This window comes from Penicillium citrinum (genome assembly GCF_028827155.1).
Source record: "Penicillium citrinum strain IBT 23319 chromosome Unknown utg000005l:1.0-1900146.0:1.0-1900348.0, whole genome shotgun sequence".
Taxonomy (NCBI): domain Eukaryota; kingdom Fungi; phylum Ascomycota; class Eurotiomycetes; order Eurotiales; family Aspergillaceae; genus Penicillium; species Penicillium citrinum.
This window is the reverse complement of record NW_026622690.1, coordinates 1,631,395-1,648,131: the sequence shown is the minus strand read 5'-3', so window position 1 is coordinate 1,648,131 and position 16,737 is coordinate 1,631,395. Positions and strand designations below refer to the sequence as shown.

The 16,737-nt window shown below is 48.7% G+C and overlaps 6 protein-coding genes across 6 annotated transcripts; 1 reads left to right on the top strand and 5 right to left on the bottom strand.

Annotated features, from left to right (window-relative positions):
• Positions 1–80: 80 nt before the first annotated feature.
• Positions 81–1,868, bottom strand: N7469_006451 (putative choline sulfatase; the record flags this gene model as incomplete). The annotated part of the gene is made up of 1 exon (XM_056645369.1): positions 81–1,868. The coding sequence occupies one exon, from the start codon at positions 1,866–1,868 to the stop codon at positions 81–83; it is 1,788 nt and encodes a 595-aa protein (XP_056500607.1).
• A 2,299-nt stretch (positions 1,869–4,167) lies between these two features.
• N7469_006450 (putative RNA exonuclease) lies at positions 4,168–5,397 on the bottom strand (the record flags this gene model as incomplete). Its single annotated transcript, XM_056645368.1, has 2 exons — positions 4,168–5,013; positions 5,083–5,397. The coding sequence occupies 2 exons, from the start codon at positions 5,395–5,397 to the stop codon at positions 4,168–4,170; spliced, it is 1,161 nt and encodes a 386-aa protein (XP_056500606.1).
• Positions 5,398–5,425: 28 nt separating this feature from the next.
• N7469_006449 (uncharacterized protein) lies at positions 5,426–5,780 on the bottom strand (the record flags this gene model as incomplete). Its single annotated transcript, XM_056645367.1, has 2 exons — positions 5,426–5,616; positions 5,684–5,780. 2 exons carry the CDS (start codon positions 5,778–5,780, stop codon positions 5,426–5,428), a joined length of 288 nt encoding a protein of 95 aa, XP_056500605.1.
• Positions 5,781–6,559: 779 nt separating this feature from the next.
• On the bottom strand, positions 6,560–8,887 carry N7469_006448 (transmembrane 9 family protein; the record flags this gene model as incomplete). Its single annotated transcript, XM_056645366.1, has 4 exons — positions 6,560–6,578; positions 6,655–6,875; positions 6,936–8,731; positions 8,794–8,887. The coding sequence occupies 4 exons, from the start codon at positions 8,885–8,887 to the stop codon at positions 6,560–6,562; spliced, it is 2,130 nt and encodes a 709-aa protein (XP_056500604.1).
• An 893-nt stretch (positions 8,888–9,780) lies between these two features.
• Positions 9,781–11,331, bottom strand: N7469_006447 (ubiquitin domain-containing protein DSK2; the record flags this gene model as incomplete). The annotated part of the gene is made up of 2 exons (XM_056645365.1): positions 9,781–10,713; positions 10,825–11,331. 2 exons carry the CDS (start codon positions 11,329–11,331, stop codon positions 9,781–9,783), a joined length of 1,440 nt encoding a protein of 479 aa, XP_056500603.1.
• A 601-nt stretch (positions 11,332–11,932) lies between these two features.
• N7469_006446 (DDB1/RSE1 family protein) lies at positions 11,933–16,021 on the top strand (the record flags this gene model as incomplete). The annotated part of the gene is made up of 4 exons (XM_056645364.1): positions 11,933–12,176; positions 12,369–14,442; positions 14,647–15,931; positions 15,995–16,021. 4 exons carry the CDS (start codon positions 11,933–11,935, stop codon positions 16,019–16,021), a joined length of 3,630 nt encoding a protein of 1,209 aa, XP_056500602.1.
• Positions 16,022–16,737: the final 716 nt, after the last annotated feature.

Genomic DNA, 16,737 nt, shown 5'->3' with positions numbered 1-16,737 from the left:
TGGGCAATGCTGAGAAAGAAAAAAGAACAAGCATAAAGACAGAAACAAAGGTTATTTTCATACTGCTGTTGGGGATATTTTTATGCAGTGGAGATGCCATTTGCGTTGGCAGCCTGTTGCAATACGCGTGGCCAGCGCGAGATCAATTCGACATCGTCGAGGACACCCTTGCCTTGGTTTCGGACGTATTGGGTGGCTGGGTCAACTCGGTGTTCGTGATCCCAGTAAGTAGGGGTACCCTGGATCAAAGCAGAGTACACGAGACGGCGACGGCGCTGAGATCGCAGTACATCCTGACGGATCGATTCCAGGTCCCATTTGTTGTTAACTTCCTCCACGAAGTAAGCCAAGAGCTTGACTGGATCCGTAGTGTTGGGCAGAGCAGCCTCACCCGGGCTGGGGGTGCGCGGGGGTGTGGGCGATGGGAATGGGTAGGAAGTAGCAGTGTTGTTCAAAGGACGTTGCGGGGCAGGCGACGCGTGGGGAGATTCGATCGGAGTCGGAAGATTGCATGTATTGACAGATAAATTGTTTCCGGACTTGACAGGGGCACGCGCCTCACGTACAGATGCAGCTGCAATGGGAAGACCGGCTGCGAGATTGTTCAATTCATCCGGATCATTGACCAAGTCAAAGAGCATCGGAGGGTCAATGGCTGAGTAAACGAATTTCCAACGACCATGACGAATCATCACGACAGGCGCCTGAGTTCCCTCGCCCATATATTCTCCATAGACAGTGTCTGTACGGGGACCGTCTTCACCGGTCAGGTAAGGTACGAGAGATACACCATCGAGGGGTAACTCTTTCACCAAGGGAGCGCCAACGAGACCAGCAAAGGTGGGAAGCAGATCCATGGTCGAGACATTCTCGGAGACACGCTTAGGAGCAAACTTCTTGGGAGCGTGGAAGAGCATTGGCACTCGGGAGGAATTTTCAAACCAGGCCATCTTGTACCACAAGCCACGCTCACCCAGCATGTCACCATGGTCACCGGTGAAAACGATGATGGTGTCTTCATCTAGACCGGTATTCTTGAGAGTCTTGAGCAGTTTGCCAATGTTGGTATCGACGTATGTGCAAGCAGCATAATATGCACGACGGGCCGCCTTGATTCGATCATCGGGCATCTCCTTGCCGAAGAGATCGATACACTTAAGAATGCGCTGGGAGTGAGGATCCTGCTGATCATGTGGGATAGCACCATTCTTGGGCAGTGGAATGTCGACATCCTCGTACAAGTCCCAGAATTCCTTGGTCATGGCATATGGGTCGTGAGGGTGCGTCATGGAGACGGTCAAGCAGAAAGGCTGCTCTGTCCGAGTGCGAACATGGTCGTACAAGTACTGCTCCGCCTTGTAAATGACCTCCTCATCGAAGTCTAGCTGGTTTGTCCGGACGACGGGGCCGGCATCCATGACTGAGGACATATTATGATAGTAATCCAGACGAATTTCGGGCTCATCCCAATTGACAGACCATCCGTAGTCACCGGGGTAAATATCGGAAGTAAGACGTTGTTCATAGCCGTGCAGTTGGTCTGGACCACAGAAGTGCATTTTACCGGCTAATGCTGTGTGATAACCCTCACGTCGAAGGTAGTGAGCGTAGGTAGGGATATCGGCGGGGAAATCCGCCGCATTATCATATGCGCCAATCTTGGAGGGAAGCTGGCCGCTCACCATGACGAAGCGTGACGGGGCACAAAGGGGAGAATTACAGTAGGCCGAGTCAAAAACGACACCTTCGCCTGCCAACTTGTCGAGGTTGGGAGTCTTAATGGGGGAATTCTTATCATGAAGAGAGAGCAGAGGCGCAGCCATCTGGTCTGCCATAATATAAAGGATGTTGGGCCTTTTGGTAGCCATGATGAATACAGATAGTATGAGATGAACAGAGATGGGAGGGAGGAGGGAGGAGGATAGGGAGGAAGTGAGGAAAGAGATAGAGATAGAATAATACACGGAGATAGATGTGGGCGAAGGGGATAGATATATAGGCAAAGGCGCAAGTGGGGATTGTTCAAAGAAAAAGGGAAAAAAAAAAGTCGAGATGCAAAAAAAAATGTCGACGAATCCGTAAAATACCGTCACAGTTTGAATGGCCGGGGTACTCCACTACCCCGGGTACATCTGCACAGTATTCAGTAGTTATACTGTACTGCTTTCCTACCTGATATAGTATTTGATTATTCTTATTTTACATTTTACATTTATTTTTATATATAATTCTCCTATACTTAGTATAGTCAACTGAGTGCTAATACCGAGTAAGTTAGACTGCTGCACAGCAGATCAGGGGAAAGTGACGTACGTTGGCAAAGGCGCAAGATGGGCTCATTGCCAGGTGCGATGGTGTGATCGTATGTAAGGTATGGTAATGAAACAGAAGTATAAGTATTTTATCATTACAATGATTATCAAATGTTATTCAGTTGACAATGAGCCTACTTCGTAGTGTCCAGCTGACCCAACTGAAATGATTATTGATTAGTTCAGGATTCACTCTCCTCGTCTGGTCATTAGTCCCAGAAAACTAAAGTGCTCAGTGCTCAGTGCTACTCAACTAACTGTACTATGTAAGTGCATTTGCCGAAGTCGCCACGCTAATTACTGATGTCCACCCGACAATACCGTATGAATACATCTACCCTGTGTAATTTCAACATCAACTTCTTCCCCCCAACACGTCTACGCAAGGAATCCTCTCAACTTTTGCATGTCTCTTGGAACATACTACTCCTCATCCTGAGTGCAATTATCACCTTCACTCGACTATAAATGAACCAGTAAGGTTGACCAGTCGAGACGGACCCTTGTAACGCCCGGCGATCGTAGCCGAACAACCGGAGCCCCCGGCTCAAACTTAGGACTCCACCGATCGTGTCATCTTTGGCCTGTGAGCCAGTTGAATCCAATAGAACCAGACTAGAGCCAACGATGGGGCCCTCGTTAGACACTGCATTGACTACCCCTGAAGGGCCTAGTCATGCATGCCCGCAACTATCTTCAATATCTCCACTTGCTTATCTTCACAGCCAATCACTGCTCGTGGGGATCGACGTCGAGTGTAGCGAGCACACAAACATTCAATCATTATCAGACGAGTACTACGCATTCACTACCACGGAAGAGACTGTGCGGTACATGCCAAGATTTGAACGGAGTACTCCGTCAGCATCATTCATTCATTCATTCAATAATCCAGCAACTACTGTATAATACTATGTACAGAAGTTACACAACGAGAAATGAGACTGAATGAATGCTGAATGTTGCACCTACCATATGAGCAATCCCCCTGGCTAAGCACGCCATGCGGAGCGGTCTACACCCCGGATTCTCCTTTGACGACAAGCCGCGTGGCTATCACGGAGAGAACAAACATATGACAATTCAAATACTCCGTATAGAGAATACGGAGTCCCCCGTAATCAGATCGATTCACCGCCGTTTCGCGGCTCCTTTTAATCGGCTCCACTTTCTCTTCTTCGCTTTTTTGGTAGTTATACACACGCACAAACACACTCAGATACACACATACTCTCTACATACGTACTCATCTGGGTTTACCTGGACTATTTCACCTAATTCAGCATGGTGTTTTCAAGTCATATTCACTCCTAGACTTCATGGATAACGTAGTATTTTCTAGTCCTCCATGCCGCGGGAGTAGATACCATCCTTGGTATCTAGACCAAGGTTGGTATCTACTCCCGCTGCATGATGACGGAGATTTATCTACAGTAGCTGAACGATGTACGATGCAGTAGTACGTGCATGTTCCAGTCCGATACTACATAGTAGTGAAAAGTAAGTGTTGCCTTGTATCTCAGCATCTTAGCATCCCTACATACGTGGCACTTATGGACCGAGTCCAGATACATCACGAGTCTATACGAAACAGGATATCCAACACGAAAACCATCCTGCATTAACCTATCAAAGTAGAAACGAGCAAAACAGGAAAAAAAAAAGAAAAAAAGTCGTCAAAGATACTGTAATCAATTTATCCTCGCTTTGTAGCAGAATTGCAGATCCCCGCTATGTTTTTCTCCCATCGACAATCTTTGCCCACTTGGTCCCGTGTACTGCCTCAACAATGCGACTGTGATCTTCGCATTTCAAGTTTCCTCCATGTATCAACGACAACAAAAGACACTCACGCTTACTCGCTCTCAGGCTCCTCTGAAGACTCCTCTCGGTGATTATCATCCTCGCCATTCTCAACCTGGTAGTTTCGCGCTAGGACGTATCGATTATCCCGCGCCGCCTCACAAAGTTGCCCCCAGAACTCCTCATCATCATTGGGAGGTGCCCGAGGCGACGAATCAATCTTCGTCTTCATGATCTCCGGGAGATTCTCCAAGTACCATAAGACGAGGTCTCGGCAAGCAATCGCGCTCTCAACCGTGTCATGACCAAAAGTGGAGTTCTCAATGTCCCGTTTGAGATGCGCACGAGCAAGCTTGCGTAGTCCAGCTTTCCACATATCCGGCACTTGCTCTCTCTTCTTTCGTCGGGATTCGAGCTCCTCCGTGTCAATCACTTGTTTATGGATCCATCGAAGTTCTTCCAATGCCTTGCGGCCGCCACTATGAACAATGACCATGGTCTCAGGGCCGACGAATTTCCAGACCTCTCTGCGAGCATGATCACGGCCCTCAAGGATAGTGTGTGTCTTACGAGCGTGGTACAACATTGACCACGCAACTCCAGACCAACGAGTGTTCAGGTGCAGCATGTCGGCCTTGGGAAAGACAACTGAGTTAATCAGGATCTTCCCGGTGAAGAAGTCGATCATGCTGACTCGCACCAGTTCAGGGTCACCCGTTTTAGTGACTCCCGTCTCGCAGCATAGCGCGACTGCGGCATGAGGATTCAGGGCTGAGGCGGGAGTTCGGAAAAGTTCCCACTCTTTCGTCATCTCTGTCATGTCGATTTCTGGAATGCTGTGATATAAATCCTCATAGCAGCCTTTGCTATGGATGGGTCTATTACAGCAGGTCCATCCCTAGGCATTGTTAGCCAGGCTCAGTTTAAAATTATTCATGATCAAGGAAGACGAAAACAATGAACATACTCGACCTGTCACATCCCCTGGGTGACCAATGCATTTAGCCTTGGGGACAGTCGTATGCCCCCGATGCTTCTCAAAATACTCGCTCCAACGGACTGGGACCATATGAGACCACCACTGCATCAAATCCATGTTGTAGTACGTATCGTTAATCACATAACATGGGCGATTCCGGTCCATGTGGACTCCAAGCAAAGGTGTATCATGTTGTATGGGAATAATAGAGCGTCGATTCTGCTCAGTGCGTTTCACTTCGACTTTGGGCTTGGCCATGGCGGCAGCATATGCTCCGTGCTCATAGTACTGCTCGAGTTTCATGTCGATCTCCGGGCCATCTTTCACCTTTTCAAAGGGGTTCAGAGATGAACCTCCCCCCCGAGACGTATTCGAGTGATCCACCGCCTGTGATAATCATGGGCTGAACCTTGTCCTCTGGCCACCAGTCGAAATACTTCACCTCCTCGCGAATGACTTCTTCTTCTTCGCCGCCGGTCACCTTGCGGGTTCTTTGATTAGCACGTCTAGATCTGATCAGCTCTATGATAGATTGTCAGTTCAGAGTCGTGATACAGAATGATTTACTTCGGGATCGTCAAGTACTTACTGAGGCAGGTGACGCAGCGTTTTCTCCGGAACAACACTGTGGACTTGATCTGATCCAGGTGGTAACCGTATCTTTTTTCCATGTCACACCTGTCCATGGTTAGACCCTTTAAGGCCTTAACCAGCTCAGGTGTTTCCTTGACATATCTAGGTTGGAAAGTCGTAGTGGGGGGGCTGTAGTCGTTGAGTATTCTTCGGAGGCATGGTTGATGTCTGTCGATGAATTTGAGGATGACTGAGTAGAGGATGGAAGGAAAGATGAGGTTTATGAGTATGGCCCAGTCACTTTCACAAGGGATCCTGGAATATCTTGAGATAGGACTGTGACACGTTCTGTAATGAAGAATATCCAGAAGAGATGAGTAGCGGTCGATGGAAAGAAGAGCTCGAGGGAGGTTGTCTAGATAAAGTGAGATGAAACCTGAAGCCCCGAAGTTGTCGTGAAGAGGAAAAGAGAGGGAAGGATGGACTAGTACCTAGTTCGGAAAGAGACAAGCAGTGAATGCAACGAGGGCAAGTAAAGTCACATGCTTATTGAGATCAGGTATTGGCACACTCTCAGACAGAAGGAAGTGTTATGACTAGGGTTATGATGAAAACAAGGCCAGGATTTATATACTTGATGATTCGAGTAAATTGAAATTCACAAGGTGGAAATAGACTAATGTTATCAAGGGATTGACAAGCTGATTGATGCCTCGTTGCTCATATACTCTAAATTTCAAACAAAATGCTGAAGCTCAAGAACGGTGATGGAAATATAACAGGAAAAGGCTCAAGGTCAAGAGACATGCAAGGAAAGGACAGTTTACGCCGCGGTGGTGGACACCAATGCTGGTCAAACAGATTAAATCGTGAGAAGAGACGGCGGAGTGATTTAATCAACCTTGATGGCACTATTAGACTTGTTAGATAGCTTGCACGAGTAGAATGAATATTCAAGTGGGGAGATCAATGGGTCAGATGTCATACCTGTAGACTCGTCGAACAAAAGCATAGGCAGCTAGGAATCCAACAGTTCCAGTGAGTAGCCCATAAACAGCACAGGCAAGGAAACTGTAGCTGAAGAAGAGTAGTCCTGAAACAAAGCCTGTTATGTGCAACTTGAATGCGTAGTACCATATGCAATAAGCGAAGACCCAGAAGGCACTGCTACCTCCAGTCAAGAAGCTTTGCCACCACCAGTGATAGTTCTGGAAAGTTTTAGTAAATGCATATGTTAGAGATGAAGACTGGGCGAAAGCTAAGCTTACCTCTGAGCAGAGCTGGCTGTATGTCGCAATGACGGTTACTTCAACAACAGTCACGATGAGCACGGTAGAAACCACGCTAAGAAATCCGAATACATAGTAATAGCCACTCTTATCTTGCCAAAGATTTTTGAACAGAAACAGAAGCTCGATGAAGAGAACCGCAAAAGGAATTAACCCCGTTAACAAGGGCCCTGCAGGGCTGCGCAGGTACCAAGGCTGTGGTGGGATTTGTCGAGGGAGAGCGTTGGTTTTCAACGGATGCTCCCACGAGGCCGCACGAACAAACCCAACCCAGCTACCAAGATATACGAGAGGAACTTGTATGAGTAGCCAGAGAGCCAGCAAACCAATGAGAGTGCTGAACGGAATGGCAGTGCTTGAGGCTTGTGCCCAGACGAAAAGGTTCAAGACCAAAACCAAGGCGAATGTCAGACCGGGGAATAACAAGGCAGTGATTAATGTGTTCTTTCGCCAGGTTGATCCACCAAATGTCTTATATAGTCTTCCAGAGAAATAGCCCGAGAAGACACCAGCAAAGACAAACAGACCCATACCGACACTGACGAAGCCACCACGGAAACTCGGGTTCAGGATACCTAGACAGCTGAGAAGAAGTAAACCTGTAGCCATGAAAAGCAATTGCATGCCAGAGCCAACCAATGGAGCCAAAAGACCACTGTAGGCAGGTATACGGAAGACATCGCCGTGGAGAAGCTTCCAACCACTATTATCTTCAAAGGGTTCATCATCTGAGGAGATGTCGGCTTCGTTCTCGACATCGGCATTGTCTAGCAATCCTTCTCCCTTCTTCTCTCCAGAACGTTTGCGCCGGGGCTGTCCTTTAATTTTTCGATCGTCCATAGCACCGTCCCCACGGCCTTTTATATCACCATGTACGGTTCGACTCCAGATAACAAAGACAGTGACTCCGAGGACGGTCGAGATGGTCAATGAGTTGATGATCGCCAGCCAGTGGGTCATAGATCCTTCTTCTTGGTTGGTGAAATAGAGATCCCAACGATTCGCCCAGTCGACCTTATTCTCCTCCCTGAAATAGACAGAATAAGTGTATGGGATCGTCAGCTTAGCACCGTCATCCTCCTCGTCGTCCTCCGGAATGTAAGATAGCCCCGCGTACTTCTCACGAAGTCGCGACATGTCCGGTGCAATAAACAGGCCAAGACCATCATGTTCCTTATGCACATCTTTGGGACAACCTCCTTCCTGACGATCCTCTGCACTGATACTCTTCGGGTAAACCTCGAAGCCAACAATGACTTTGCCTCCTTCGGGAGCTCCCCGCCAACGAATAACGATCGTGAAGTGGTTGTTCAAAAAGTATCGCGAGCGACCGGTGGCGGGAGAAATGTCGCGGTACCCGAGCTTGAAGCCAGAGGCGTAGTATTTACGACTACGGTCGACTGTCACAAAGCTTGTAGCACCAGGCAGATTATCGACAATCCACTCGATCACGTAATTCTCCTTGATGAGCTGACGAGCCCACTTCACATTCTCACGGTCAACCTCTAGAGAGCACAAAGCCTCACATTCCACATCCTTGCCCATCTCAAGCTGGAAATCGGACGTCGTGATGCGATCACCGCGCAGGACCTCGCCGAGGTTCAGTGAAATACTTTGTCCTGATCCGAAGGGTGATCCGCCGTGTTTCTTGCCGCTCGGTGGACAAACGAAGGGAAGGTCGAAGTAAGCATATTGCAGCTGGGTATGATCGGAGAATATCTTGTTTACAAGGAGGGGAATCGGCTCGCCATCATTATACCGCGTGACTGAGTAGCCTTCCAGACAAAAGATGATTAGTTGAGCTGTCGCACTAAAACGATCTTCACAGAGCACTCACCAGGGATATAGAATGACGAGACGGCTGACACGAAGAATAACAACCAAAGCGCCCAGTTGCGCGGCGACAATGGCACGATAGTTGCCGTATTCATCACGAGGGATGTTGTCGATTTAGCTTACCCCGTTCGATTGGGTCAGCTTGTCCGTGTCCATCCAACGATTATGTCGGAGGAGCACTTCTGTGTAGGCAGCAAGGTGTAGATCTGTGGTGATTGAGAAGATCAACTTTTGCGCCCCCCTTTGATCTTCGAGGACGATCTTCGTTCGAAGGGGGTCCAGAGGCGAATTGATGACACGGGCTCAGCCAAGGGTGGAGAGGGGATGCACGCTAAACGATGCTTGGCGGAAAAGTGGCTCGACCGGCCAAATATGAGAAATAGCCAGTATGTACCCTGTGGAGTGTCAACAATTAAAGGGAAAAAACGAGTGTGAATGGCAATGAATGCCGCAGGGAGGAAAAGAGGTAATCAACTCGAGGATTGTCCAGCGTGGCCAAACATCGCTGACTAACCCCCCTTGCGCGTCCCCGGAAATTCGAATTGCAGCGTGGGGTAAATTCATGATAGATTCAAGTCCAATTTAGTATATTTGAGGTCATTTGATACAATACTAGCTATATCATGTTATGTGGACCGCGGAGATATCGAAAGCTCGAAGTGAATGAACTTAGGGAAAGACTACATCTACCAATTATCCAACTACTAGAAAGCAGACGTCTCGATCGTTAGAATGAAGACTAACACCAATCGAAGAATAATCGAATAATTTGGCATTGGGAACTGAACAAAAACGCTAGTATACCAGGACAGTTCAAGCGGGAATAGAAAATCCACATCCAAAGGGAAGAAAGGGGAGAAAAAGAAAATCATTGGCAGATGTCCTATTCGTGATCATCAAATCAAAGAGCCATGAAAAATACATCGATCGGTAAACAAAGCATACCAATCAAAATCAGATAGGTTATAGATCATCCTATCTGAACGCTTCATGATGGGTTGCCCAGGAGGTATTCCACGGCCCCTTGGACACTACCGCCCGTTCGTCGCAAGGCCTCGATATTGCGCTCGAATTCAACGAAGCCCATGTCGTTTAGTTGGCGAAGCTGGTCAGCGTATCGGTCCTCTGGAGCCCGGTTGTCAGGGGGTTGTGCCGAGCCGAAACCACCAAAATCACCGCCACCTCCAAACAAAGCAGCAAGCGGGTTTGCTGCATTGCCCTCGCCTTGTCCCATTCCCTGCATGATCCGAGACATCAAGGCAGGATCGCGCAGGAATGGGTTTTGGTCGGGGTTGAACGGGTTGATACCACCTTGTCCACCCTGTCCGGCATTGCCAAACATGGCCGGGTTGAAGAGAGAGGCGAATGGGTTCTGAGCAGCCTCGGGATTCTGTCCTTCTGCAGGAGTGCCCTGATCTGTTGACTGATTACCTTGACCCTGGTTGTTCCCCGTGCCAGTATTTGCCGGTGGCTGCCCGAATGGACTGGCAAACGGATTGGAGCCAAAGAGTGCGGCAAAAGGGTTGGAGCCAGGGGTTTGACCACCTGGCATTTGACCAAAGGGGTTTTGTCCAAAGGGGTTGGGTGGTGTGGACTGCTGTTGATCTTGATTCTGATTGTCACCAGGAGTTGTGTTCGTCACACCCGGGGCGGGAAAGGCGCTCTCGCCACCTCCCTGTCCACCAAGCATTCGCTGCATTTGAATTGTCTGGCGAATTTGTTGAGGGTCCGTCATCATACGACGGAAGTTAGGGTCTTCGAAAATCCGTCGGGCCCCAGGTCCCATACTGCGAAGTAACGGGTTCTGTTGGATCATCATGTCGATCATCGCGGGATTCTGAAGGGCTTCGTTGAGGGTCGACTGAAATTGAGGGTTGTCAAGCATATTCAGCATGGTGTCGGTATCGGGAGGAGGTCCCATCTATAATATTTACATCGAGTCAATAATTCGCACTGGCATTGACCAATTCCGACTTGGGTAAACCAGAAGCCAACAAGGGAAGTAAAGTGGTAGAATGGGGTGTCTACTTACCCCACCATCAGGGCCAAAGAGGCCCGCGCCAGGCAGCTGAGCAAAACCGGCGTACCGAGCTCCAGTCAAACCAGCGAGAGGGTTATTACCAGTGCCAGCAGCCAAGTTAGTAGGAACACCGGCGGCGGCAGCTGAAGCAGCGGCTGGGGTTGCCCCCGCAGATGCAGCCGTCGAACTCGACTGAGCCGTGGGGTTGTTGCGATTCTGGTTGCTGTTGGCATTGCCAACCATGTGAATAGTGTGTCCATCCTTAATCTTGTAAGAACCCAGAGTTTCATGGTCTTTCAAAATTCTACCAGAATAAATCAGGCGTTGACGATCAGCCGGGATGTTGCTCTTGGGATCATCGGACTTGTCGGACTGGTCTGGCTCCGCCGTTTCAAGCTTCTGCTTCAGGTCTGAAACCAGAGTAGACAAAGGAAGAGTCATCGTATATTTCTTATCTGTCGAGGTCTTCACAATGAAGGTAATAGGTGCCTCCTCGGCAGTACCGGCGTCGTCGGCCATGGCAAATTGACTTATTGGGTGAGAGAGGAGGTGTGGGGGTAGATGTGGGAGTATTGATAGAGTGCGAGTGATTCTCGCCTTGGGGAGGGAAGTTGACAATCGAAAGTAGATAATGTGGATCAGATATACAAAGAAATAAAAATCATAAGCGTTCAATAATCAAGGAAAAAAGACAAATACCAATCTCAGGGAGAGAAACAGAAAAAGGGGATGATCCGAAGTTGATTGTTGAAAAGGACGTTGGTTCAGCTTGCTTGCTCCATTCAGTTGGCACTTCCGCTTGGCACGAGATGGAAGGCGGTAGAATACCAGGGATCACGTGAGTGGGAAGCTTCCCACCGAGCTGATTTTGCATCTTCCCTTTTTCTTCCTGAAGTTTGCAACAATCCAGTTATCTACCAACAGCAAACTACCCGGGGGAAAGTCTTTTATTGCTTTGACCCCAGCAGCAATGGGATTGATGTGATCTGTTATATGATTTCTATTGCAATTGCAATTGCCCCCAGCATTACTTTTTTTATTCTATTCTGTCACCAGCTGTTTCTTGTGTTGTGAGGTGTAAAGCTCGCGCATATTCGCGAGCTACAGCTACTTGTCCAACATGGCGACCACTTCTCACATGTTTATGTACTCCTTGACGATACAACCTCCTACGGCAATTACTCAAGCTATTCTGGGTCAATTCGCGGGAACCAAGGAGCAACAGATTGTCACTGCCTCCGGGTCGAAATTGACAATCCACCGCCCAGACCCAAGTCAAGGAAAGGTTACGCCAATCTTTTCTCAAGATGTTTTCGGCATCATTCGCTCGCTGGCAGCATTTCGACTAGCAGGAAGTAGTAAAGGTATGTCTTGAAAATAAACCCGTGTTTGCATTTACGAGTTCAACTTAGTGATTCTTCAAGCTTCCCGGGTAGCACGGTCCTGGTTTCCCCGAGCCGCCCCCTTGAAGGGCACCAGACCTGCCCACCCCGGCCAGCAACGTTGATGCTACAAATATGTTTGTGTGAGCTATGCTGAGTATATCTTCTATTCAGATTATATTATCATTGGCTCCGACTCTGGACGAATCACAATCATTGAATATCTTCCATCCGAGAACCGGTTCAACCGAATCCACTTGGAAACATTTGGAAAGTCGGGTGTTCGTCGAGTTGTACCTGGGCAATATCTGGCCGTGGACCCTAAGGGACGTGCGTGTTTGATCGCCTCCGTGGAGAAGAACAAGCTGGTCTATGTTCTGAATCGCAACTCCCAGGCGGAACTCACTATCTCATCCCCCCTCGAGGCACACAAGCCGCAAACGTTGGTTTTTGCGATGATCTCTCTGGATGTCGGCTATGAAAATCCCGTCTTTGCTGCCCTGGAAGTCGATTACGCAGAAGCTGACCAGGATCCTACTGGCGTCGCTTATGAGGAAATCGAGAAAGTGCTAGTATACTACGAGCTAGATCTTGGGCTGAACCATGTGGTTCGCAAATGGTCTGACCCGGTTGATCGCACTGCGAACATGCTCTTCCAGGTTCCTGGTGGAGCAGATGGTCCCAGCGGAGTTCTTGTGTGTGCTGAAGATAACATCACCTATCGTCACTCCAACCAGGATGCTTTCAGAGTACCTATCCCACGCCGAAGAGGCCCCACTGAAAACCCCGAACGGAAGAGAACCATCGTTTCTGGAGTTATGCACAAGATGAGAGGAGCTTTCTTCTTCCTGCTCCAGACCGAGGATGGTGATATGTTCAAGCTGACCCTCGACATGGTGGAAGATGATAATGGTCAATTGACTGGAGAAGTACAGAGATTGAAGATCAAGTATTTTGACACTGTTCCTGTTGCTTCGAACCTCCTCATTCTCAAGAGTGGTTTCCTCTATGTTGCGGGCGAAGCTGGCGACCATCACTTCTACCAATTTGAGAAACTTGGCGATGATGATGAAGAGACGGAGTTTTCTAGCGATGACTTTTCCGCTGATCCCTCAGTTCCTTATGATGCCATTTTCTTCCAACCTCGAACATATGAGAATCTGAATCTGATGGAAACGATCAATTCTCTCAACCCGTTGATTGACAGCAAGGTTGCCAATCTCACAGAGGATGACGCCCCCCAAATTTATTCGGTTTGTGGCACTGGCGCTCGCAGTACATTCCGAACCCTCAAGCATGGCCTAGAAGTTGCCGAAATCGTGGAATCCGAGCTTCGAACAGTTCCATCCGCGGTCTGGACAACCAAGCTGACGCGAGCCGATGAGTACGATGCCTACATCGTCCTCTCTTTCGCCAACGGAACTCTGGTTCTGGGCATTGGTGAGGTTGTGGAAGAGGTCACTGACACAGGATTCCTTTCTACTGCTCCAACACTGGCTGTGCAGCAATTGGGCGAGGATTCTCTTATTCAAGTTCACCCCCGAGGTATTCGTCATCTTCTTGCAGGTGGTCGCGTAAACGAATGGCCTGCTCCTCAACACCGTTCTATTGTGGCAGCAGCGACAAATGAACGCCAAGTTGCAGTCGCCCTCAGCTCTGGCGAAATTGTATATTTCGAGATGGACACCGACGGCACTCTCGCGGAGTACGACGAAAGACGCCAGATGTCCGGTACCGTTACCAGTCTGAGCTTGGGTGAAGTTCCCGAAGGCAGGATGCGAAGCTCCTTCTTGGCTGTTGGATGTGATGACTCGACTGTTCGTATCCTCAGTTTGGATCCGGATTCCACACTGGAGAACAAGTCTGTTCAGGCTTTGACCTCCGCACCATCAGCTCTTAATATTATGGCCATGGCTGATTCAAGCTCTGGAGGCTCAACGTTATACCTTCATATTGGTCTGTACTCTGGTGTCTACCTTCGTACCGTTCTGGATGAAGTGACTGGAGAGCTTTCGGATACCCGCACGCGCTTCCTGGGGGCCAAACCTGTCAAGCTCTCCCAGGTTTCTGTCAAGGGACAAACTGCTGTTCTGGCCCTAAGCTCTCGCCCTTGGCTCGGATATTCTGATATCCAAACCAAGAGCTTCATGCTTACCCCCTTGGATTACGTCGGCCTGGAATGGGGCTGGAACTTCTCCAGTGAACAATGCGTCGAAGGCATGATCGGTATCCAAGGCCGCAATCTAAGGTACGTTCTGATGCATCCAATACCCTTTCCCTATATCCAGCGTTTCGTTGCCTGCCTTGATCATATGATGAGAAAAAGGGACCTGAATGTCCTTGTTGAAAATTTTTTATTATTTATTTTCCAATTGTTCCTACTGAGATCAAAACCAACTACCCCACATGTCTTTTGAGCCTACTTTTTGCATCATCGCTAACAAGTATGCAGGATTTTCTCCATCGAGAAACTGGACAACAATATGCTTCAAGAGTCTATCCCTCTTGCCTACACGCCTCGTCGCTTCGTCAAACATCCAGAACAGCCTCTCTTCTATGTCATTGAAGCTGACAATGGAGTACTCTCACCCGCGACGCGACAGAGCCTAATCCAAGATGCTCAGAGCCGCAATGGTGATGTTGCCATTCTGCCTCCCGAGGAATTCGGCCATCCTCGTGGAACTGGACACTGGGCCTCTTGCATCCAAATTGTTGACCCTATTTCTACCAAATCAGTCGTTTTCACACTTGATCTCGAAGATAACGAAGCGGCTGTCAGTGTCGCCGCCGTTCCATTCTCAAGCCAAGATGATGAGACATTCCTGGTTGTCGGAACTGCGAAGGACATGTCGGTCAGCCCACCATCCTCTGCTGGCGGTTTCATTCATATCTATCGCTTCCAGGAGGATGGTCGCGAACTTGAGTTTATCCACAAGACCAAGGTTGAGGAGCCTCCTCTTGCCCTCCTTGCTTTCCAAGGTCGCCTCCTAGCGGGTATCGGCTCTGTGTTGCGTCTATACGATCTTGGTATGAAGCAGCTTCTGCGCAAGTGCCAGGCGTCCGTTGTGCCCAAGACGATCGTGGGTCTTCAGACGCAAGGAAGCCGTATTGTGGTCAGTGATGTCCGAGAAAGTGTCACCTACGTGGTATACAAATTCCAGGAGAATATTCTGATCCCCTTCGTGGATGATTCCATTGCTCGCTGGACGACCTCCACGACCATGGTCGATTATGAGACTGTGGCCGGTGGTGACAAGTTTGGTAATTTGTGGATGGTGCGATGCCCTGGCAAGGTCTCTGAGCAAGCCGACGAGGATGGATCTGGTGCTCACCTTGTTCATGAGCGAGGTTATCTCCAGGGCACCCCGAACCGTCTTGAGCTGATGGTTCACTATTATACACAAGATATCCCCACTAGTCTGCACAAGGCGCAACTAGTTGCTGGTGGCCGAGATATTGTTGTTTGGACTGGACTACAGGGAACTGTCGGCATGTTTGTTCCATTTGTTAGTAGGGAGGATGTCGACTTCTTCCAGAGCTTGGAAATGCAGCTGGCATCTGAGCATCCGCCTCTAGCAGGACGAGATCACCTGATCTATCGCGGATACTATGCTCCCTCTAAGGGTGTCATTGATGGTGATCTGTGCGAAATGTACTTCCTCCTACCGAGCGGCAAAAAGATGCAGATCGCCGCGGAACTTGATCGATCTGTCCGCGAAATTGAAAGGAAGATCTCGGTAAGTGCCAGCTTGAAGATCTGTCTATTTGGTGAATATTCGCAGCTAACGTGTAATCTCTAGGACATGCGGACACGGGTGGCATATTAATCTTATGACTACGGCAATTCTGGCGTCTTTTTCTGGCGTTTTGGCTCAGCCAGGCTTCAAATACCTTAGGTACCTGTTAATTGATATCCCAAAGCGGTTTGTGAGACCGCGATATTCTCATTCCCCTCCATTCCCACAATTCTTTTTTTTATATACCTTTTATGCATTCATCTCACGTGGATGACGTCTCTTGCCTCGCTCGGTCTGCCGCTCTCACTCGGCTAATCTTGAGCTGGATGCAGCCCGTCACTTTCGAGTACGGCCTGTATGAGACAAGAAGAAGTGTGGAAACACACTTCGACGCTTTTTGAGTACGGTTTTATCTGCATTGCTCCACGGATATGAACCGTAATTTATCAGTCGGAACATCTTGTAAATCCAGTATTTTATTTACTGGTCAATAAAAATATATCAATATTATGTCAAATTTGAATCATCCTGCTTTCCCGAATGTATTCAAAACGAATAATGAACACACGAAATAGGTATGTACTTCGTTATATACTACTCGCTTCGGCCAGTCACCTGATGCGGCTCGGATCGGCCCTCAATTTGCTTTGCACAACTTCCACCGTCGCGACAACCCGACTACAGGCCGACTACCAGGCCAACTACAGGACCGAACAGCAAATTGTATGATACAATTTCAACATACCTCAGTGCAAATTCGGTGAGAATACCCACTTTCGGGATACAAAATACTCGGCTAAGATCGG